Source organism: Physella acuta, unplaced genomic scaffold (genome assembly GCF_028476545.2).
Source record: "Physella acuta isolate Inbredline_101_S28 unplaced genomic scaffold, ASM2847654v3 ptg000566l, whole genome shotgun sequence".
NCBI lineage: Eukaryota > Metazoa > Mollusca > Gastropoda > Physidae > Physella > Physella acuta.
The window spans coordinates 345,932-371,625 of record NW_026732085.1 but is presented as its reverse complement, the minus strand read 5'-3'; the positions used below and the strand labels follow the sequence as shown (position 1 = coordinate 371,625).

General features: G+C 38.8%; 2 protein-coding genes across 5 annotated transcripts in view; one reads left to right on the top strand and one right to left on the bottom strand.

Annotated features, from left to right (window-relative positions):
* Positions 1-406: 406 nt before the first annotated feature.
* LOC131946627 (ribonuclease P protein subunit p40) lies at positions 407-4,554 on the top strand. Its single transcript, XM_059307556.1, has 8 exons — positions 407-557; positions 935-1,076; positions 1,173-1,241; positions 1,476-1,571; positions 1,768-1,893; positions 2,144-2,351; positions 3,922-4,056; positions 4,371-4,554. Exons 1-8 carry the CDS (start codon positions 444-446, stop codon positions 4,534-4,536), a joined length of 1,056 nt encoding a protein of 351 aa, XP_059163539.1. The 5' UTR covers positions 407-443; the 3' UTR covers positions 4,537-4,554.
* A 72-nt stretch (positions 4,555-4,626) lies between these two features.
* Positions 4,627-25,694, bottom strand: part of LOC131946624 (putative ATP-dependent RNA helicase DHX35) — a 47,610-nt gene continuing 26,542 nt past the window's right edge. For 3 of the 4 annotated variants that reach the window (XM_059307552.1, XM_059307550.1, XM_059307551.1), the window contains exons 24-26: positions 8,953-9,106; positions 5,101-5,212; positions 4,633-4,746 (exon numbers count right to left, since the gene is read on the bottom strand). In XM_059307552.1, coding sequence (XP_059163535.1) covers positions 4,705-4,746; positions 5,101-5,212; positions 8,953-9,106 — 308 coding nt within the window. In that variant the 3' untranslated portion in view covers positions 4,633-4,704. Of the gene's footprint in view, positions 4,747-5,100; positions 5,213-8,952; positions 9,107-25,694 lie in introns of all 4 variants that reach the window. The other variant, XM_059307549.1, reaches the window with a different exon arrangement.

The following is a 25,694-nucleotide window of genomic DNA, read 5'->3' as shown; positions in this document are numbered from 1 at the left end:
TTGTGACACAACAAGAACTCAAGAAACACGCATTGACCCCAAATGACAACCGAAATTCGATCCACTGACATTTTTTTAAAATACAGGGCGACTCAGGAGCGTAAAAATGGGGTTGGGCAGTCCTTGTGCTTTAATGGGTTGTAATTATTCTTTTGCAGACCATTTCTTGATCTGTTTTTAGTTTCTGAGACTCTGCTAAACTTTAAGACATCGCACTACTACCTAAAAGATTATCAGTTCAAGAGGTCAATACATCTAGACTTATAAATTAAGAGTGCCTGCTTTCAATCTTTTTTATCATCTTTTTACCGAATCGTTATAATGAGGTACCTAGCGCACATTTTCCGGGCAATGTAACACGAAAGTAAACTGTTGAATTCGATAAATAGCATGATCAAAGAAAAACTAGAAATCTAGCAAACTATTTTCCGGGAAAAACAAAAATGGCATTGGCTCCGCTCAGTTCTCCTTTCGTTTTCGAATCACACACACTAAGCAAAGCTTCAGAGAAACAAAAAGATGTTTCGAAAATTCGAAAACATTATTTTAATCACGCTGTAAGTGTTGATTATGTTATGATCACTAAAATCTGTTAAAAATGTACTAAGAACTGGCTATAAAGTTAGTGTCATCCAACCCCCTCCAACAATTAAGCATTTTTTGTTTGGTGTCACCCCAATTTAGATTAATTATTGTTATATATATATATAGTATATTTTCAATATTATTTTGTTATCTTTATTTTTAATAATACTAGGATAAAACATTGTTTTGACAGTAGAGTCAGTAGAGTATATTTTGCAATTTTTTATCATGGTGTCACCCCTAAATGATGTCACCAGGTATAGACAGCACCCCAGCCTTGTGATGCCACCGTATAATGTATATAATCAATATATATAGTAAATATAAATATGTATATTTCTCTTTCCAGATAACATTAATATTGCCAGGGATAGATATGGTGCCGAATTATATTTCACACTGTTTTTTGAATCAGATGTCTTACAGCTTACATCAGCTTCCTTTGTACAGACTAATTGAGATGCCATTTCTTCAAACTTTTGTTAAAAAAGGTAACATTTTATGTTGATCTGCAATTTTGAAATCAGGGTTATTTTATGACTGATAAGATAGCTAATTTTAGACCTTTTTAAAAATATAACTTCCAGGTGCAATGTATGTGCTATCCATCAACACTCAACTTGACACTGATAACTGTGTATCTATAACACCAACAGGCAAGTATTTATTTCATTTGTAGTTATAATTATGCTAGAATTTGTTTCTGTTTTAAATTATTTTGAAAGATGCCAGTCTTCAAAGAGCCCTTTTAGAACTGATTGTGTTTCTAATATCAACATATCAAGGTATTGTGTAATCTAGCAGCTTTGACTGCTTTACTTATGTGTAGATTCATTTATTGTTAATATAGCAATGTGATTGGGTGTAACACTAACTTTATTCTACAACAGGGCAGATGCTGCTAAGTTTGACCAAAGACACTTATGAGGAGCTGGGGCTTCAAGCTGAGACACAGTCCCACCAACAGAAAAAAACAAACAAATTTGGTAATCGTTTTTCTCAGCATCATAGAGGCATTCCATTTTTGTTTTATTTATTTTCAAGATTACAATTGGCTTTAGCCATGTTTTGCAATTTAATGTTGTCAAAGTTGATGGAATAGCTATTTGGGCTAAACCATGGGGTAAAAAAAGTTAAAATGTTGTAGTTAGCTAATGCTCCGTTATCTCTTTTTCCTTACAGTTGTTGCCATCAACCTTTTAGAAGAATCGTTTCGCCCAGGCAAAAAAGGATATGAGAAAACAATGTGGTGCTTAAAAGATCGATTAGATTTAATATTTGATTTTCACATATCATGGGAACCTCATGGTGGGTAATTTAACATTTTAACAAAAAATAAATTTCAAAAAAATTTTAATTTGAAAAACAAATGTAATCAAATTTGATGTTACTTTACCGTTGCTAAGCTTTTACATATAAAATACTTTTAAAAATATTTAAAACTAATTTAATTTCTCAAAGAAATTCCCTCTTAATTTCTCTTCTGCCTGATCAGACTTTAACAGAAACATTTTAAAAAGTTCTTTTTTAATAGTTTGTTAAACTACTCTGCCAACAGACGACAATATCTGCTCCAGCTCAGTTGGTGTCTATTTTGTCGGTAAATGCAAAGAGGTCAAAAGGCTGGACCCCCACAGGACTTCCCGCATTGAAACAAGTGTGCTGTGTCCTAGGCTTGATGCCCAGCATCCCACAGGCTCTGATAGTGGGTGTCACTACAGGGATGTGTTTGAGTGGATGGGAGCTTTAGCTTGTAACGTACCATTGTAAGTCAGGAGTGGCTCATTATGTTAACCGTATAATGCCTACATTATGACTGAGATATACTACTGAAAAAAATATATACACAAAAAACTACAAGACAGTCTCATTCAGATGGAAAAATCCATTTTTTAAAATTTACCCACTAGAAAAAAAGTTGTAACAAAAATGTTTTTGGGTTAAATAACAATTTTTTATGTGGGACAATGTTATAATAGTTATATGTAGTATAGTTTTATATTAATATTAAAATCCAGTGCTGTAGTTATGGTTGATAAGAGGGGTGGTTCACTCTAGTAGAATTTTTTTCTTTTTAAATATCTTTGGGTCGGGGAAATGGAGGTGGTGTCAGGCACAGAAATAATTAATTATAAGTAACTAGCCGTCCCGGCCAGGCCCTGCTCTGGCTTCTGTGAAAAACCTTTCTGTTAAAGACCATTACCTGTGTGTTTAGTAATCATCATAAACCCGGCATTGCTCACCCAAACCACGACCAACCAAAACCAAAACAACAAAACGCAAACATAACGCTAACACAATTACAAATACAAACGGAAACAAAAACCTAGCAACAAACCCAACCACAACCACAAACACCAATACAAACACAAAGAAAAAACAAACAAAAAAGCAAACGAAAACAAAAACCTAACAACAAACCCAACCACAAACACCAATACCAAAAAAAAAAAAAACAACGAAAAAGCAAACGAAAACAAACCAAATCCAAACGCAAAACCAACCAAAAACACAAATACAAACCCAAACAAAAAAAAACACAAACAAAAACGAAAAAAGAAAGAACAAAAACGAACCAAATCAAAACGCAACCACTAACGCAAACCCACCTAAACACAGAGAAAACACTAACGCGAACATAAACGCCCGGGGCAGAATCGCCTGTTTTAGCTTAATAAACGACTATAGTACCCCAACTTATTCATAGTTTTTGCACTCACTTAAACGAACGCGCCTGTTTCAATTTAATGAACAATTATAATACTCCAAGCTTATCCGTAAAATACCTACAACATTTGCACTTGATCAATCCCCGCTAATTATGTAATTATTTTTTTCCCAACACCAAAACAAAGTAATTAAAAAGTAAATGCTTTTCAACTAATGCAATGGTTTTATAAAGGGAAGTAATTGTGTTTTGCCTAATTTATCAAAGGGAAGTAAGCGCTATAGGACTAAATAAAGACATAATTAGAATTTTTGTAAAAGATGATATTTTTTTTAAAACTTGTGTTTAATGAACATGCCGACAATTATTACTGTAATTTGAAAAATGAAAATTATTTCCCAACACTTTTAATAGTAATTTTTTAACTCATAAATTTAGACAAATGCGCACGATAATTTTCTAACACTTAAATCCATCGATAACCAGCGACAAACAAACATATGCGTTACAGAACTGAGCTTTATATATTAGATTATGTCACTGAGAAAAAATAAATAGGTAGCAATGTTTCAGTTAATTGGTGACAATATGAATAAGAATGTATTTGATTCTGATTTTAACATTTTTAAAACTTGATCTGATGTGTTCTAAATGCTTTTTTCCTTCAGACCAACAGAAGTTGACAACTATGTTTCCAGCTTGTTAGCACCAGAACCCAACGCAAATTGTCCTCGCTGTTGTGTGTTCCAAGCTTCAGGTTTTATTACACCAAAAACTATTCTCAATGTCTGGAACATCATAAGGTTTGCTCTTTTTTTTCCAGAATTAAAAAACTTATTGCTTTAATCATTCACACACTTCAATATTTCCCCATCTGTTTTGGTGAATTTTTATAAAACATTTTTTATCTTTGACACACAAGGATTTGTAAACATATGTCCTATACAAATTTGAAATATTTCCCATTTACTTATTCCCATATCACTAATTTTTACAGTTTTTTAATTAAAAAAAACATTCTATTTGTTCAATAGTTTTTAAATTTCTCATTTTTTAAATAAGTGTTTTGAAAATATTTTCGTTTGAGATGCACAAGTCATGAATATGTGTTTTCCAGATCCCATTCAGACCAGTTTGAGAACTACCCTGTCTGTCTGATGGTCCATGGCTACAGTGACTCTCCTGTGAATAAAAACCAGTTTTACTCCTCCAGGGACAACTTCTATTCTCTAGCTCTGTTTGATGAAGATCAGTGCTGGTCTTTTGCACCTTGTAATTCTTAATAAATAATTTTTTTTTAATATTGTAAATTTTCTTTTCTACTCTAAAACTTAAGTTTGTAAATTATTTGAAACTTAGGTCTGAGAAAAATAGTCATAAAAACATCTTTATTTACATTATGTCAATGAGAATTGAACAAACATGAATCAACATAGTTTTAAGGTTAACTTCTAGAGAGTTAATCTAGCTCTTTTTGCTGCCAGCTCACGTTCCTAAAAGAGAATGAAAACAAAATTTGTAAGCATATCTAGCATGAAATTAATATTTATGCAAATTTAAAAAAAAAGATGCCTTCTAAAGAAAATTTTCAACTCAATGTGATCCAAATGTTTAAAAACCTAGCTATATATATACCCAATTTTTATACATCAAAATTCCTCTATGAAAATAAAGTTTAAAAAATATATTTTAAAAATTAGTTCCCATGTAAAATACCTTGAGGATCATCTTGCAAACATGCAAAAATCAAAACATATAGTGATATACACAACAACAGAAACATAATGACAATACAAAAATCAACATGCAGCTAAAAGTTTGTAAAAAATACATCTGTGCGAACTTACTGTGCCGAACTGATAAAAGTGTGGGGCCAACTCTGTCAGCCATTCTGGTTGAATGACTGTGATGTCACGCATGAAGTTTTTCTTGCTTTGAATCACTTCGTTGAATAAAACCCTAAAAAATATATTTATTTATGCATAAATATGGGATAGTCCTTTTACAAGATGAAATCAAATGGCAAACAGCACTTTTGTTTCAAACTATAAACCATAGAGAAATGTGAATGTAATGGTTTATGATATATGACATACTGGCTACAGTCAATTAAATGGTGGCTCCTTGTTCTTGTTGTTATATAAACAAACCCAACTCACCATCATGGTGGCTCCTGAGATCTAAACAAACCCAACTCACCATTGAGGTGGCTCTAAACAAACCCAACTCACCATTGAGGTGGCTCTAAACAAACCCAACTCACCATTGAGGTGGCTCTTAACAAACCCAACTCACCATTGTGGTGGCTCTAAACAAACCCAACTCACCATTGTGGCTCTAAACAAACCCAACTCACCATTGTGGTGGCTCTAAACAAACCCAACTCACCATTGTGGTGGCTCTAAACACACCCAACTCACCATTGTGGTGGCTCTAAACAAACCCAACTCACCATTGTGGTGGCTCCTGATATCTAAACAAACCCAACTCACCATTGTGGTGGCTCTAAACAAACCCAACTCACCATTGTGGTGGCTCTAAACAAACCCAACTCACCATTGTGGTGGCTCCTGATATCTAAACAAACCCAACTCACCATTGTGGTGGCTCTAAACAAACCCAACTCACCATCCTGGTGGCTTTAAACAAACCCAACTCACCATTGTGGTGGCTCTAAACAAACCCAACTCACCATTGTGGCTCTAAACAAACCCAACTCACCATTGTGGTGGCTCTAAACAAACCCAACTCACCATCCTGGTGGCTCTAAACAAACCCAACTCACCATTGTGGTGGCTCTAAACAAACCCAACTCACCATTGTGGTGGCTCCTGATATCTAAACAAACCCAACTCACCATTGTGGTGGCTCTAAACAAACCCAACTCACCATTGTGGTGGCTCTAAACAAACCCAACTCACCATTGTGGTGGCTCTAAACAAACCCAACTCACCATTGTCGTGGCTCTAAACAAACCCAACTCACCATTGTGGTGGCTCTAAACAAACCCAACTCACCATTGTGGTGGCTCTAAACAAACCCAACTCACCATTGTGGTGGCTCTAAACAAACCCAACTCACCATTGTGGTGGCTCTAAACAAACCCAACTCACCATCCTGGTGGCTCTAAACAAACCCAACTCACCATTGTCGTGGCTCTAAACAAACCCAACTCACCATTGTGGTGGCTCTAAACAAACCCAACTCACCATTGTGGTGGCTCTAAACAAACCCAACTCACCATTGTGGTGGCTCTAAACAAACCCAACTCACCATTGTCGTGGCTCTAAACAAACCCAACTCACCATTGTGGTGGCTCTAAACAAACCCAACTCACCATTGTGGTGGCTCTAAACAAACCCAACTCACCATTGTGGTGGCTCTAAACAAACCCAACTCACCATTGTGGTGGCTATAAACAAACCCAACTCACCATTGTGGTGGCTATAAACAAACCCAACTCACCATTGTGGTGGCTCTAAACAAACCCAACTCACCATTGTGGTGGCTCTAAACAAACCCAACTCACCATTGTGGTGGCTCTAAACAAACCCAACTCACCATTGTGGTGGCTATAAACAAACCCAACTCACCATTGTGGTGGCTTTAAACAAACCCAACTCACCATTGTGGTGGCTCTAAACAAACCCAACTCACCAGTCTGGTGGCTCTAAACAAACCCAACTCACCAGTGTGGTGGCTCTAAACAAACCCAACTCACCATTGAGGTGGCTATAAACAAACCCAACTCACCACTGTGGCTCTAAACAAACCCAACTCACCATCCTGGTGGCTTTAAACAAACCCAACTCACCATTGTCGTGGCTCTAAACAAACCCAACTCACCAGTGTGGTGGCTCTAAACAAACCCAACTCACCATTGTGGCTCTAAACAAACCCAACTCACCATTGTGGTGGCTCTAAACAAACCCAACTCACCATTGTGGCTCTAAACAAACCCAACTCACCATTGTGGTGGCTCTAAACAAACCCAACTCACCATTGAGGTGGCTCTAAACAAACCCAACTCACCATTGTGGCTCTAAACAAACCCAACTCACCATTGTGGTGGCTCTAAACAAACCCAACTCACCATTGTGGCTCTAAACAAACCCAACTCACCATTGTGGTGGCTCTAAACAAACCCAACTCACCATTGTGGTGGCTCTAAACAAACCCAACTCACCATTGTGGTGGCTCCTGATATCTAAACAAACCCAACTCACCATTGTGGTGGCTCTAAACAAACCCAACTCACCATTGTGGTGGCTCTAAACAAACCCAACTCACCATTGTGGTGGCTCTAAACAAACCCAACTCACCATTGTGGTGGCTCTAAACAAACCCAACTCACCATTGTCGTGGCTCTAAACAAACCCAACTCACCAGTCTGGTGGCTCTAAACAAACCCAACTCACCATTGTCGTGGCTCTAAACAAACCCAACTCACCATTGTGGTGGCTCTAAACAAACCCAACTCACCATTGTGGTGGCTCTAAACAAACCCAACTCACCATTGTGGTGGCTCTAAACAAACCCAACTCACCATTGTGGTGGCTCTAAACAAACCCAACTCACCATTGTGGCTCTAAACAAACCCAACTCACCATTGTGGTGGCTCTAAACAAACCCAACTCACCATTGTGGTGGCTCTAAACAAACCCAACTCACCATTGTGGTGGCTCCTGATATCTAAACAAACCCAACTCACCATTGTGGTGGCTCTAAACAAACCCAACTCACCATTGTGGTGGCTCTAAACAAACCCAACTCACCATTGTGGTGGCTCTAAACAAACCCAACTCACCATTGTGGTGGCTCTAAACAAACCCAACTCACCATTGTGGTGGCTCTAAACAAACCCAACTCACCATCCTGGTGGCTCTAAACAAACCCAACTCACCATTGTCGTGGCTCTAAACAAACCCAACTCACCATTGTGGTGGCTCTAAACAAACCCAACTCACCATTGTCGTGGCTCTAAACAAACCCAACTCACCATTGTGGTGGCTATAAACAAACCCAACTCACCATTGTGGTGGCTTTAAACAAACCCAACTCACCATTGTGGTGGCTCTAAACAAACCCAACTCACCAGTCTGGTGGCTCTAAACAAACCCAACTCACCAGTGTGGTGGCTCTAAACAAACCCAACTCACCATTGAGGTGGCTATAAACAAACCCAACTCACCACTGTGGCTCTAAACAAACCCAACTCACCATCCTGGTGGCTTTAAACAAACCCAACTCACCATTGTCGTGGCTCTAAACAAACCCAACTCACCATTGTGGTGGCTCTAAACAAACCCAACTCACCATTGTGGCTCTAAACAAACCCAACTCACCATTGTGGTGGCTCTAAACAAACCCAACTCACCATTGTGGCTCTAAACAAACCCAACTCACCATTGTGGTGGCTCTAAACAAACCCAACTCACCATTGAGGTGGCTCTAAACAAACCCAACTCACCATTGTGGCTCTAAACAAACCCAACTCACCATTGTGGTGGCTCTAAACAAACCCAACTCACCATTGTGGTGGCTCTAAACAAACCCAACTCACCATTGTGGTGGCTCTAAACAAACCCAACTCACCATTGTGGTGGCTCTAAACAAACCCAACTCACCATTGTGGTGGCTCTAAACAAACCCAACTCACCATTGAGGTGGCTCCTGGGATCTAAACAAAACCAACTCACCATTGAGGTGGCTCCTGAGATGCCAGTACAGATGTTGGGTGTATGTGTAAGCTGACGTCATCCCTGACAGTCCTGTACTCACCAGAGTAGTGGAGGTGGGCCACATTGGCAAAGAACCCAGACAGTATACACTTACACAAGGCCTCTGTGTTATCTGCAAGACAAGATGCTATGGCACTGAGCTATCTATTGGGATGTATGTATATAAATATATGACTGTTGTGTTATCTGAAAGACAAGATGCTATGGCACTGAGCTATCTATAGGGATTTATGTGTTTATATATATGGCTTCTGTTTTATCTGTAAGAAAAGATATTATTGCACTGAGCTATCGAATGGGATGTATGTATATACATATATGACTTTTGTGTTATCTGAATGACAAGATACTATGACAATCAACTTTCTGTAGAGAAGTATTTATATTACACAAAGCCTTTGCATTGTATTCATAGTTTTTAAGAAAGCATACATTTACATATAAGGCATCTGCATTTTCTGTATATAGGATGAAAAAAAAAATTACTTCGTTACTTAATTTTTTTTCCTCTTATGTGACTATGACTTTTTACCACTAATTTTTACTTTTGTTAAAATCATTTCACCAGTAACTCTAGTAAAGAGGACAAGACCAGTAACTCTCGCAAAGTCTAATATTTCGAGTGGTGTCCCCTGTATTGGAAGTTTAGGGTAGCAGCTCATGTAAGAACTGACAATACAAAGAGCCGGACCCACCTAGGCAAAAGGGGCACAGTGACAACAATAATTTTAGCTGTTGTTCTTCAAACTAATTTAAAGAAATAGGTGAAAGCATTAATGGTCTAGATTTTATAGGGTACCAATTACTTTAAATAAAATTGGTATCAAATCAAAGATAAATAAATGTAGTTTTTAATTGTTTAGGTCAACTTGAACAATAATGAAGTTTAAAATCTTAGGCGCCACCCTTTTTATAACCGGAGTAGGACACAACAGAACGCGACGGATACAACAGGTCGATTAAAAATAATAAAAAAAAATTAAGCGAAAGATACCACCGTGGCCTACAACAGTAAAACTAAAACCTGACATTTAAGTCTTAAGTTCGTGTACATTTATTTTATAAGGGACGCATCCCAAGACCGCATAGGCTACGTAATACAAAAAATCTTCAACGTAGCGTTATACAATACTGCTTTATTATACCACTCTATATAGTCAGTAGAAACGTCACTGAGTCCACCCAACTCTAATGGGTACCTAACTTCGTTAGGGAAAGTAAAGGCGGCTGGGCATAGTGGTGACCACACTATATCTTCATATGCCGAGGTCACAGAAACAAGTGAATTCTACTTCACTTGCCCCATAGACCGTCAGGTTTGAAAGGGAAACTACATTTTTTTATACCAACCTATATAACACAATATGACAGTGATATCTCACGCCTTCCCAATTCACGTTATATAATAGGTGAACGAACCCTATGATAACCAGTTTCTGCAGTTAAATATAACCGCTACAGCTGTGCTTATCACTATGGCTTAGACTCGACATTAACATTAAAATGTGCTTAAAGTAATCAATATGTCAGATTATATAAAAAAATAAACATCTCTTTTCGAAATATCTAGAACCCAAGAAGTCCTCTCCCACCCCCACCACAAACTTGCAAATTTTTTTGTTAATCTGTCACTTATGTAGTCTCTAAATCGCTTTATATCAATCTCTAAATTTAACTTTTTTTTAAAATAAAAAATAAAACGATGGAAGTTTTTCTTGAAATAACAGCGAATCCCTCATTAATAACCGCCTAAAAAATAGATAGATCTAGGTGTAAGTAGCATCATTAGATTCGTCTAATGCCTCAAGACATATTTTAAGATCTGAATTCGTTTATCCAATCTTCTGTCGGTATAGTGAGAAATATCTCTGCGTCACATTTCAACACCCACTGCCCGTCTGGGTGCTTAACGTCACATATCCGACCCTTAAGGCATACCGATACTTTGTTTTTTTACTTAATTTTTTATCGGCCTCTGCTATTGTATTTTTTTACATTTTATTATTTGTTTTTTTTACTAACTTGCAATCATCAAATGATTTTATCAAATGTATTGCACTAATATGGCTCTACTTTTTATCAAATCTATTGCACTAATGGCTCTACATTTTATCAAATGTATTGCACTAATATGGCTCTACATTTTATCAAATGTATTGCACTAATATGGCTCTAAGCACTAAACAATTGTGAGATAATTTTTTTTTATAGGAGTGTGAGACATTTTCAGACCACCCATATACTCTTTAACATGGCTTATACATTTAAACGTATTATACATTTTAAACTCCTTTATCCGTTAGAGACGGCTATTCAATTCATTCATTACAAACTTGGCTGAGTACTTAGCGCTGTTTCTTTCAGGCATCTCTTCGGAAGCACGATTACCGCCCCCTCCTCCGTACTAAATAATATACTTTTACCCGTGCACACCCCCCCCCCTCACCGAAAAAAAATCTGAAATGAAAGAAAACAATGTTAGAAAATCCATCAACTCATATTTCACTGGGCAGTAAAATGGAAGAAATCATAATGTATCATAGGCTCCCATAAAACACTGTTAACAATAGTTCACATATTGGTATTTGGTACAAATGTAGGTAAGCCTACATGTAAGTTGTTTTGTTAAAAAAACAAATCAGTGGGCATGTGGACAGGGGTAAGAGGTAATGTCAGGAAATGATAAGTATCTCCAACTTCTATCCTGCCACGAAATCAAAATAAAATTTAAAAAAAAAAAAAAAAAAAATAAACAAAAGTTGTCACGTGTAAAGGTAGTGTCAAGCTAGTTATAAAAATGTAGACCTTTCCTAACTTAGCTGTGCTTAATCTCAGCCATAACCTAAATTCGAACCTTTAACTATTGATAGTTATTGAATGACCCTACGCGCAAGCGATAACCGTTCAATAACAGAGCCCCCAATTCTCCCCCCCCCCCCTCCACCACCCACTCACACCTTCAAGGAAAAAAAAAGACATTTCAATTTTCATCAGGAAGTGTAAAGAAAATTCTAACTTGTGCAAGCGAGGCAATGTCCGTACAATACAAATGCCTACAGTTATCCAAGGGAAGATATATAAAAAAAGACAATTCAATTTTTATCAGGTAGTGTAAAGAAAATTCTAACGTGCAAGCAGAGCAATGCCCGTACAATACAAATGCCCACAGTTCTCCAAGGGAAGATATTTAAAAAAAAAGACATTTCAATTTTCACCAGGAAGTGTAAAGAAAATTCCAACTTTCTGACGGCAGCGGGAAGATGTCAAACGTTCTACGGCCCAACAATTCTTGAACAGAAGACACCACCCCACGAAAACTAAATCACATTCATTAGTTTTTCATATTTTCAACCTTATTAATTTAGTTAGTCCGCCCCGTCGCTTGGATTAACCCTTTGAACGCTTTGATTAACCCTCTGACGGCTACTGGCTCGACCGAGCGTGTCGCGATGGCCAGCTAACAGCGGTCTGAGGGCCGGTGATCCAAGTGATTGGCTGGTCGGGTCAGCTGATTGAAGTCGGGCAATGTCAACATGTCCAGGACCGTCCACTGACGTGAGGACACTGACCTGATGACGTGTCGATCAGATCTTTTTAAAAGACGACAAATGAAACAAGGCCTCGCATTAAAAAATAGGACGGGGTGGTCGGACTAAAGTAAAGTTCCCATTTCGAATCTGACGGTCCATGGGGCAAGTGAAGTAGAGTTCACCTGTTTCTGTGACCTACGAATATAAAAGGTTAGTGTGAAAACGCACGACTGCTAACCAGAAAGTCTAGAGCTCGGATCCAGGCTTGAGTTCGTAGAACGTCCCTGAGTCCACTCAGCTCTAATGGATACCTCGAGTTAGGGAAAGAATAGGCAGTTGGGCATAGTGTTGATAACACTATCCCTTCATAGTCGTGTTTTAAAGGGTAACTTAACTTTTCACATAAAATGACAAATATAAATATAAACGAGATATCAACAGCACATAAAATGACATAACCCCCCCACCCCATAACGTCAATCAAGTAGCAGAGGCGTAGCGACCCTTCCTGGCGCCCGGGGACAAACTTTCGATTTGCATCCCCCCTCAAACTTTCAATTTGCACCCCCCCCCCCCTCAAACTTTTGATTTCCACCCCCCTTAAATTTTTGATTTGCACCCCATCCCTCAAACTTTCGATTTGCACCCCCCCCCCCCCCATCAAACTTTCGATTACTTTTTCCAACCCATTTTGGCGCTCCCTAAGGTCGGCGTCCGGGGACATATGTTCCCCCCCCCCCCCCATCGCGACGCCTCTGTCAAGTAGCGATACGATATTCAGAGTGGGGTACGGCTAAGCCAACTGTTTAAATAACATACAGTTGTCTGTTGTCTTTACCAAACCACTAATGCTACCGAAACGCCCTGCTGCCGCTAACAAATCCTTTACCCAGACCTTGACTCTAGCCCTAAAGCCCCAGCGGTCAACAAAGCTACAGGCTAATTTGATAAATGACAAGTTTTTATTTATTTTTTTGGCCAGGTCAGTGCCTCGTGTTTTTGTTGCTATGTCAGGACAACTTTGAGAATGACCGGAAATGCTCTGGCAGAAAGGAAACTGGAGTTGCACGTCTTACGCTCATAAAAAAATATTTAATGATGAGAATCAGCCCAACGGCTTACTTGATGGCTGGGAAATTCCATGAGTTCCCCACCTCTATTGAGAATGACCAGATTTAATTCAAAAAATTTAATTCTTGCGTTGAAATAAAAGTGAATCATTCGACCCATCAGATGACATGAGTTAACTTTAATCTGTATGTTAAATATTAACCTTTGTGTCCTCGTTCTAATGGTCGAGAGGTGGAGCGACATGTTCGAGGGGTGGAGCAAATATTTCGAGAGGTGGGGCGACATGTTCGAGAGGTGGAGCAAATATTTCGTGAGGTGGAGCGACATGGTCGTGAGGTGGAGCGACATGGTCGTGAGGTGGAGCGACATGTTCGAGGGGTGGAGCGACATGGTCGAGAGGTGGAGCGACATGGTCGTGAGGTAGGGCGACATGTTCGAGAGGTGGAGTGACATGGTCGAGAGGTGGAGCGACATGGTCGTGAAGTAGGGCGACATGTTCGAGAGGTGTAGTGACATGGTCGTGAGGTGGAGCAACATGGTCGTGAGGTAGGGCGACATGTTCGAGAGGTGGAGTGACATGGTCGAGAGGTGGAGCAACATGGTCGTGAGGTAGGGCGACATGTTCGAGAGGTGGAGTGACATGGTCGAGAGGTGGAGCGACATGGTCGTGAGGTAGGGCGACATGTTCGAGAGGTGTAGTGACATGGTCGTGAGGTGGAGCAACATGGTCGTGAGGTAGGGCGACATGTTCGAGAGGTGTAGTGACATGGTCGAGAGGTGGAGCGACATGGTCGTGAGGTGGAGCGACATGGTCGTGAGGTAGGGCGACATGTTCGAGAGGTGTAGTGACATGGTCGAGAGGTGGAGCGATATGGTCGAGGGGTGAAGAAAATATTTCGAGAGGTGGAGCGACATGGTCGAGAGGTGGAGCGACATGTTCGAGAGGTGGAGCGACATGGTCGAGAGGTGGAGCGACATGGTCGAGAGGTGGAGCGATATGGTCGTGAGGTAGAGCGACAAGGTCGAGAGGTGGAGCGACATGGTCGTGAGGTGGAGCGACATGTTCGAGAGGTGGGGCAAATATTTCGAGAGGTGGGGCAATATGTTCGTGAGGTGAAACGAGAGGTCGAGAGGTGGAGCGACATGGTCGTGAGGTGGAGCGACATGTTTGAGAGGTGGAGCAAATATTTCGAGAGGTGAAGTGACATGATCGAGAGGTGGAGCGATATGGTCGAGAGGTGGAGCGACATGGTCGAGAAGTAGGGCGACATGTTCGAGGGGTGGAGCGACATGTTCGAGAGGTGGAGCGCATGACTGCTGAATCTTGAAAGTAATCGCCGACAGATTTGGTATTCGGGGATTGGGCATCGATCCCGAGATAATGTTCACAAAATACTTGTAAACTAACTAAAACATGGATTTTTAATTGTAAGTAGTGATACTTGAAAGAAATTAAGTGATATGACAGCACTGCGTCAAGTGAGACATGAAGAAATCAAGTCGTAAAATGCACACCTAAAGTGAGACACATGCGCTATATCGAGTGAGAAAAATGCGCTATATCGAGTGAGAAAAATGCGCTATATCGAGTGAGACAATTGCGCTATATCGAGTGAGACACATGCGCTATATCGAGTGAGACACATGCGCTATATCGAGTGAGACAAATGCGCTATATCGAGTGAGAAAAATGCGCTATATCGAGTGAGACACATGCTCTATATCGAGTGAGACAAATGCGCTGTATCGAGAGAGACAGGAACAAAAACTGTTTAGAAAGTCGCACGTCTCCTCTTGAAATGAGAGAATGTGAGCTAAAAATGGCGTGATACAACGCGGAAGATTTCAAGTGTCGTTTGTAAAGGGAAAAGATGTCAATTGAAAAAAAAAACTATTTAGCGTCATGTGTGGGAGTTAAAGAAATTAAAAAACAAAACACACCAAAAAAAAAAAAATCCCCGTTTCAATAAGAAGCTTCTAAATGCTTATAATAAAGAAAACTAAAGTTTATTTATTTTATAATATGTTTTTGTTTATGTGTATGCTTCACAAATTCAAGTGCAGGGCCTGGGCGGCTAGTATTTTTAAAAACGCGTTTCGCTCATACAATTTAAACAAGGGTATTAAATGCATAATGTATTGACCTAAGAGTCAAGTTTTGAAGCAAATCGGTTTGGTAGAAATGGTTAAAATTTCGCAAGCAAGTTTCGACCTATGACGGACGGATGAAGCAAGTAAAAAGAAAGAGGAATCTAGTTTGAATTTAAGCTTTTACAAAAATACAAAGCTCTTTGCCGTTTGAATAAAGTAGGGTTGTGGGGGTCATAGGTCATTGTGTCATGTGCCATAAGTTCATATGATCGTGTGGTTGTAGGTCGTTGAGTGAGATTCTAGAAGTTGACACTGCAAGCGTGAGCACCTCAATTCAAATGTTACAATTACAAGGCGAAGAAGATTGAGTAAAACCAATGCCCTCTGTAATATGTTCACGACCGGCACAACGGGTAAGTAAAACTAATGTCCGCTTTAATATGTTCACGGCCCCCAGCGCCACTTGTGGAATATCTCACCTCACAGAAGCCCTACTTTACAGACTGAGCTTCCTCTTAATTGGGCTGGTTAATTGGGCGGGTTAATTGGGCGGGTTAATAAAAATGGCGTCTATGAGGGGCGTCGATAAATGACGACAATCTTCAAACGGACGGAAGGTTCGGACTTTTGTGACGACATATAACGAGGGGGTGGGGGATGGGGTGGGGGGGGGGGGGATAAAAAAGTATGATGACACATTAGTCATACCAAAAGCTGATTTTATTTTATTTTTTTTTTTGTAAATTGCACTAAAAATTGTTCCATAAACTCAATGCTGAATGAGCTACAAGTAAACATTTTAGAAAGAAATTTAAAACAAAAATGAAATTTTGGTGGGGTAGTAGGCTTAATGTGACGTCATTTTAGAGGAAAAAGGAGGGGGGGGGGGTTAAAAAAAAGGGATGTCGTTTATGGATGACCCCTATGCACCAACCTCTGCAATGTTCGACAGTTTCTAAAACTCAGCAACAACAACCTGATGTGTTAAATGTACATAGAACACGTAAGCAGCTGAAGCCTGTTGATTTTAATAAAAGGGTATAAAAATAACCTAAAGGCGTCATGTGATTCTATTTTTAGCTGAACCAATCTAATGATTTAAAAAAAAAAGAGCGCAAAGCCTAAGGGTGGGGGAATGATGGTGTATTAAAACAGGGGATGGGGAAGGAAAGGGCAGATAAATACTGTGCTACAGACAAGAAACAAGTTGGATGGGCATAACATAAGGCATATAAATACTGGGGCACATAGCACAGGCGTATAAAACAGGAAGTAGCACAAAGCAATGATGGAATATGTAGGCCATGATCATTGTCAAGATAGGGGTGAAGGACGAGTCTCACCCCCCACCCCACCCCACCTTGAAAATAAAGAGCCCTTGTAAAATCAATACAATTATGTGTAGTAAATTAGGTATTGTGAAATACTAGCTAGGTGATTAAACTGAGTGAGTATTTTTGCCGAGATAATCTGAGCTTGGAGGTAAACAATAGTGATCTCTCTTGCAAATCTTTCGCCGGACGTCCATAGAACAAAAGGGCGGATGATAAGGGTCAAAGTGCATTAGGGTTAGAATAACCAGGGCATCAGTGGCACTAAGGTTAGAATAACCAGGGCATCAGTGGTACTAAGGTTAGAATAACCAGGGCATCAGTGGTACTAAGGTTAGAATAACCAGGGCATCAGTGGTACTAAGGTTAGAATAACCAGGGCATCAGTGGCACTAAGGTTAGAATAACCAGGGCATCAGTGGCACTAAGGTTAGAATAACCAGGGCATCAGTGGCACTAAGGTTAGAATAACCAGGGCATCAGTGGCACTAAGGTTAGAATAACCAGGGGTCTAAGTACACTAAGGTTAGAATAACCAGGGATCTAAGTACACTAAGGTTAGAATAACCAGGGATCTAAGTACACTAAGGTTAGAATAACCAGGGCATCAGAGGCACTAAGGTTAGAATAACCAGGGGTCTAAGAACACTAAGGTTAGAATAACCAGGCATTAGTGGCACTAAGGTTAGAATAACCAGGGCATCAGTGGCACTAAGGTTAGAATAACCAGGGCATTAGTGGCACTAAGGTTAGAATAACCAGGGCATCAGTGGCACTAAGGTTAGAATAACCAGGGCATCAGTGGCACTAAGGTTAGAATAACCAGGGCATCAGTGGCACTAAGGTTAGAATAACCAGGGCATTAGTGGCACTAAGGTTAGAATAACCAGGGCATCAGTGGCACTAAGGTTAGAATAACCAGGGGTCTAAGTACACTAAGGTTAGAATAACCAGGGCATCAGTGGCACTAAGGTTAGAATAACCAGGGCATCAGTGGCACTAAGGTTAGAATAACCAGGGCATCAGTGGCACTAAGGTTAGAATAACAAGGGATCTAAGTACACTAAGGTTAGAATAACCAGGGATCTAAGTACACTAAGGTTAGAATAACCAGGGCATCAGCGGCACTAAGGTTAGAATAACAAGGGGAACAAGTGCAGTAACTGTAGATACTAAGGGGGATAAGTGCAGTAACTGTAGATACTAAGGGGGATAAGTGCAGTAACTTTAGGTACTAAGGGGGACAAGTGCAGTAACTTTAGGTACTAAGGGAGACAAGTGCAGTAACTTTAGGTACTAAGGGGGACAAGTGCAGTAACTTTAGGTACTAAGGGGGACAAGTGCAGTAACATTAGGTACTAAGGGGGACAAGTACAGTAACTGTAGGTACTAAGAGGCCAAATAAAAAGGGGCGGGACGGCGTGGTCGGATTGTAGTGCGTGCGACTTCTAACTCGAAAGTCTCGAGTAATTATTTTGTATTTTAAATTATATTTTGTTTAGGGGTGCGGTGCTAAAAGTGGAGGGGGGGGGGGGTTAAGTAAAAGTATAACATATTACAAGTGTTTCAGGTATCCCTCCTGAGGAGAATGTCCTTGAAGAACCTAACCCCCCCCCCCACGACAAAAAATAAATAAAATTAGTGTTAAAGTTGAATAGAAAATACTTAACCATTCTTATGATTCCCCCCCCCCCCCTCAATCAAGAAAATGCCTGGGGAAAAAAACAATGATTAGAGGGCGCTAGCTTCCTCCGAGTAAAACCATACAAAATTAAACAGAGCCAGTTTCCGAACAATATAAACAGTGACGCATTGGTACCAGCCAATCAAATTTTAAACTTACATCGCCTCGCATTTACCAGCCAATCAAACTAGGCGTACATTGCATCAAGGCCATTTATACAATTTAAAACGAAGCCCGATTTGTGTGTGACCTAATTAACATTTAATTTTTTTAAAAATAATTTTGCAATACAAAAAAAAAATGCAATAATAAAATGTGATTTGTTTTGGATATCGATCCAGCCCGTGCCATCTGCCGTGAGCCGGCTGGGCCAGCAGACGAGCAAGCCAAGGAGAGCAGACGTGTAGGCCTATATAGCATAAAGTGGCGGGAAGTCAAAACAAGATCATCGCTTGCCGTGGCACGAACAGATTTGATGTTATCGGACTAAACCCGATTGTGGAAATCACTTTTTTTTTAAAAATTATTCAGAATAACACAAGAAAACAAAAGAAAAGAAAAACAAGTTGTAAATTTTACGGTAGCAGACAAGGTAAAATGTGGATGTAAGAAAAGCTTAACCTGACAAGGTAACAAGAAAATGGTAAGTCAATTATATATTTTGTTGTGCAAAGATAATACTACCAATCGTTTAGTAAATAAAGCTCAGTTGTTTTTTTAAGTGTATTCCGATAGTTAGTTTTAGTAATATTAATAGTGCATAACTAATTACCAGAATGTACCACGAAATAGGGAAAAAAAAAACGACCACATGTTGAACTTAGCGCAACAAAAAAAACAAAAAAACAACATGTTGAACTTTGCGCAACAAAAAGAACAGAAAAACTGCAACATGTTGTACTCAGCACAACAAAAAGAACAGAAAAACTACAACGTTGTTCTTAGCACAACAAAAAGAACAGAAAAACTAAAACATGTTGTTCTTAGCACAACAAAAAGAACAGAAAAACTACAACATGTTGTACTTAGCACAACAAAAAGAATTAGAACAGAAAAACTACGACATGTTGTACTTAGCGCAACAAAAAGAACAGAAAAACTACAACATGTTGAACTTAGCACAACAAAAAGAACAGAAAAACTACAACATGTTGAACTTAGCACAACAAAAAGAACAGAAAAACTACAACATGTTGAACTTAGCACAACAAAAAGAACAGAAAATCTACAACATGTTGTACTTAGCACAACAAAAAGAATTAGAACAGAAAAACTACGACATGTTGTACTTAGCGCAACAAAAAGAACAGAAAAACTACAACATGTTGAACTTAGCACAACAAAAAGAACAGAAAAACTACAACATGTTGAACTTAGCACAACAAAAAGAACAGAAAAACTACAACATGTACTTAGCACAACAAAAAGAACAGAAAAACTACAACATGTTGTACTTAGCACAACAAAACGAACAGAAAAACTACAACATGTACTTAGCACAACAAAACGAACAGAAAAACTACAACATGTTGTACTAAGCACAACAAAAAGAACAGAAAAACTACAACATGTTGTACTTAGCACAACAAAAAAAAACACACGCCCCACTAGTGAGAAGAGCTGACAAGATTATGTTAATTCTCATAAAACTGGATCGTGCGCATATATCTTTTAGGAAAATTATGACCCGCCCACTTCACATAGAAGTGATATGACATTTCTTTAACCCTCTCTACAGATGATATAACATTTTTATAACCCTTTACAATTTCCCAGAAAACATGTCATTTATAGAAAAATCTCTTGTAATATCATTAAACCACTGTAGAACTGTAAATAGAGGTTCAATAGAAATAATGTCTATGTTAATGTTTTTGATCCAACAACTTAAAATTGATTAAATTTAGCAAAAAATAAAAATATGGAAATAAAATGCATTGTGGCAAAATAAATTGCTATATACTATCCGTACCCCTTGTAACATATAAGAAAATGTTAAAACACCACGACCTATCACATTCGTGCTATATAAATATAACATGTGAGTGATCTCAAAGTACCGAAATCTTGAACAGCCGTAGTCTACATATCACTTTGATAATTTCATGTATGTACCAGGCATACTACCTAGTTGGCACATGCTTTCGATAAAGATTCCTGAGCCTTAACCTAACCTTAAATAAAACCCGACTGTTAACCTTAAAACTATTACGGAGCTAGTGTTATAAAATCGGAAACACTGCGAATAAAAAAAAATAAAACAAAAGTTTTAGCAATTTAAAGATTTTTTTAATAGCTAATTACGTTAAAATTTAATTTATTTCAAATTTAAGCGCAAACATTTTGAAGTTTTATTATTACTATACGAGAGAAATTTTTAAAAATATGCTATTGCTAATCAATGCTAAAGCTTAATTTTAATTAAGTATTTCAAATCTACATAATTTCTATCGTTTTACAACAATGCTTAGTTAAATTTGTAATGAAATCAGCACACCAGCTTTTTAAAAAGAGCATTTTTTTCGGGCGCAGAATAGTATTCATAAAAAAAAAAATCAACCAACACTTTAAAGCGAGTTGCTCTCCTTTCAAAATTCTCAAAATAAAGTAGACATCTTGGGTTAGGTTTCTGCAACTTTAATGATCCTTTACAACAATGCTTCCATTTTTTCCTGAATAATAGGGGAAGGGGGGGGGGAGGTTAGTGAATGTTAGGAAATGGTCAGCTTTCACCCCTGGTCAAGTTGGTACAGGTCAACCCATGCTTCCTGTAGTCGCTATTCGCAGGACCCGGGGGGGGGGGGGGAGTGTCTGCTCCATATTTCAATGACTTCAGCACCGGGAATCGCCCTGAAGGTTTCTGCCTTATGTATATAGGCTATATATCTTTCTAGATCACCGGAACGAATGTTTGCATTAAGCGATGTAGTTCTACAAATGAGATTCTCCTAATATCTGCTTCTCTTATGTGCGTCCAGGGGCTAATTAGGTAGCCAGGGGCAATACAAATACAAAACATCGTGACAGCGGTTTATATTTAAACATATAAATAAAGCCCATATAATAAAGATTTAGCCTAATAATAATATAGCATAACATAAATAGCCCATATAATACAAATTTAGCATTATATAAATAGCTCATTTAATACAAATTTAACATAGCATAAATAAAATGTAATTTATTAATAATGAGTGAATAGAAGAATAAATAAATATATGAATAAACGAATTATTAAATTAATAAAATTAATTAATGAGGCCTAATTAATTAATTAAAAATGAAATAAAACAATGAATACATACATGTAAATAAAACCCATTTGCCATTACTGGGAACTGGGGCATATTTTTTTTTTGATCAAGCTCCGATTAAGTTTTGAGTTAGCTCCATCTCAGCTCCGACTGACCCCCCCCCCCCCCTTACTGAAGCTTAAGTACATTTTCGTGCAGGCATCTGTTCAAGTTGTTTTGTTTCCTCTACTGTTAAACTTTCTAAAAAAAAACTTCTTCACGATCGCACACCGTTAACACTAGACAAAGATCAAACTTTTAACATGGTAGTTCATACAATGTATGCTTTTCTAAATAAAATTTAAAAATTCGACAATAACTTTAAAAGGAGGGGAGGATGGTTCGGCATTTTGTGACGATGTGGAGGGGGGAGATAAAAATCGTTAAACAGCATGACGACATTTATGAATGTCCCATATAATCCATTAAAATATCTAAATTATTCGTAATATTTTGCCCGCGTTTTGTGTTATGAAAGGGGGGGGGGGGGGGGGAATTCTACAAATGAAGTTAAAATACGGGGGGTGGGCTTATGTGCCAGCAATAGAGATCAAGTGGACACAACCGCTGGTGTTACGAAACTAATATGTAATTGTGACATTTTGAAAAACCATTTCCTACGGCGCGTACATATTAACATATTAAAACCAATTAACCTTAGAAATTTAAATGGGAGGTCGTGTCTATTTAAGATTACTCTAGGGGTTTCTTCTGCTTACAATTATGTAAACATAGTAACGTAGAAACCATGATTTAACTATTCGATTAAAACGTCCCTAATTTATCTTTCAAAAACTGTTGTATCTCTGGGCTGTAGCGATTCTATATTGACCGTAGGCTGTAAGCTCAATTATAGCTCCAGTACCCAAAATTTTTTTTTAAAAAACTAGATTAGCTCCATAGCCCCGATATCCAAATACCTGCATAAATCTAGTTGAACTGACAATCAAGTCTTAAAACGCAGCTTAATTGACGTGGGCAGCGTGATTGCAACACGCAGTTGGCCACAAAACCAAAACAAAAACATGCGTAGGTAGCAGCTTAGACTTGAACCGCGTAAAACACAAAACCAAAACTAGCGTAGCTAGAACGTCAGGTCACGATAAACTCACGACGCACTGCGCGTGTGCGACGGGCGTCAGTTTACAACTGTAGTGGGTTATAACTGGGCTGGGCACAGGTTGTGCAACGTCTGTCTGACCCGCGGGCCACATGCGGCCCACGACTCCAATGAATCGGTATAGTAACTTCAGAGGCGTAGCGACCCTTCCCGGCGTCCGGGTACAAACTTTCAATTTGCATCCCTCCTTCAAACTTTCGATTTGCACCCCCACCCCCTTCAAACTTTCAATTTGTTTTTCCAATCCATTTTGGCGCCCCCTAAGGTCGGCGCCCGGGGATATATGTCCCCCCCCCACCCTCGCTACGCCTCTGAGTAACTTAGATAGTTATTAGTGCTTATATTGTCACATTGTAAAAGAAAATTCTACCAAAATTGAAGGATAATAAAAAGTAGATAAAAAAGAATAACGTCGCTGAAAGCAGGGAGAACCAACCCTCATTCAAAACTATATTGGCGACACAAGGCGAGGGCTTGGGGTGCGGTCCGCACCGGGTGAAACCATTTAGAGGGTTACATTAAATAGAAAAATCTTAAAATTTACAGCCAAAACAATGTTTTATACGGTTACAATTATAAGGTAGGGGAGGAGGGGGTGACACCAACCCGAAAATGCAAAATTGTTGAAAGTTCACACCCCGCCTAGCGACGCCATTTTGGCCAATCACCGAACTACCGATTTTAATATTTGTGAGTGCATTTCAGTAACACAGACTTCTATTTATAAAAAATTCCGTTCGTAGTTCAGATATGTAATGAGTTCAGTATCAAATTACACATTTCATTACGCCTTGGACGACAGCTCATCAATCTTAAAGCTGGACGACGTACAATTAAATTAGACTTTACGTTTTCTTGCTTTGGGTGTTAAGGATATAAAGTAGAGGAATTTTAGAACAACAATACAGACAGGGAATAACAAAGAGCGTAAGTGTAATCAATTCAACAATGGCGTGATTTCGAGATCGATAATTGGGTAGTGTTATGTACGTAAGGAGAAAAATCGGTAACGCGTAGAATTTGTAGATTGTGTCTGGTCGCTTGGACACTTTGCTTCTAGACACCAACTAAAAGCTTCTGGTTACACCTATTTGTACTAGTTTCTAGATATAAACTAAAAGTTTAAAGCGACAACTACTTGTCCTAACTTCTGGGCACTAAAAACAACACTTGGTGTTTAGCTTATTGACACCAACTAAAAGCTTCTGGTTACACCTATTTGTACTTGTTTCAAGATATAAACTAAAAGTTCAAAGCGACACCTACTTGTCCTAACTTCTGGGCACTAAAAACGACACTATATGTTTAGCTTCTAGACACCAACTAAAAGCTTGTGGCTACACCTATTTGTACTTGTTTCTAGACAGACTAAAAGCTCAAAGCGCGTCTTTATGTCTTAACTTCTGGGTACGAACTAAAAACGACACTATGTGTTAAGCTTGGGGGCACGAATTAAGAGCCCCAAGTGCGACCCATACGTCCTTTCTGCTAGGTACAAACAATAAGTTAAAGGCGACACCAAATGCTTGAACACCTATAATATAGCCTATATACAAACACAAGGCAAATAATCATGTACGGTGTGTGTGTAGGGAGTGCGGGGTGTGTGTAGGGGTGGGGGGTGGGTGTCCAGGTCTAACTTAAATTACATGAGGATGCCATTCTGACTCTTAGTGACTTTGCTTGGATGGTTAGTGAAAGAATAAGTTTCTTAAACAAAAGGATTTTCGGGACTCTGCGCGGTATTTTTACAGTGTCGGCCCTTATACCATATCGGCTCTTTTGTTTTCATCCCATTCGGTGTAACAGTGTGTCAGTAGTAAATGTGGGTAGACTAATAAATCTACTGTTTGAGTTTAATCCAACGTGGGGAGGGGGGGGGTCATACTTATTTTATAATGAGACATAGCATGGTCGCACACAACACGATTACAGATTGTCAGTATAGGGGCTGCTACAATACATGATACAGACACTAGACATCGCACACTGACCGAAATCAGACAAGTACATACAGAATATCAATTTTATACCGTAACCCAACCCTAATCCCAACGCGAATTGTCGTGATACACGTTTAAACCCGCCTTAATCCTAGCGAAAAGCGTGTAATGTCAACGAGTTGCTAACACACACACACACACACAGAGATAAACACACATACAAACAGCACAGACGTTTTGGGCGTCACACGCGAATTAATCTGGCAAACCATGAGTTTTAGGGTGACAAATAAAAAACTAAAGATTCGCTGATATTAACATAACTCAACACACGTGAATTAATCTGGCATACCAAGAGTTTTAGGGTGACAAATAAAAAACTAAAGATTCGCTGATATTAACAAAACTCAACACACGTGAATTAATCTGGCAAACCAAGAGTTTTAGGGTGAGAAAAAACTAAAGATTCGCTGATATTAACAAAACTCAACACACGTGAATTAATCTGGCAAACCAAGAGTTTTAGGGTGAGAAAAAACTAAAGATTCACTGATATTAACAAAAAACATCACGATAAAATACCCAATTAAGATGAACCGGAAAGATAAAAAAAAATCGATATACTGTTTGAGATACA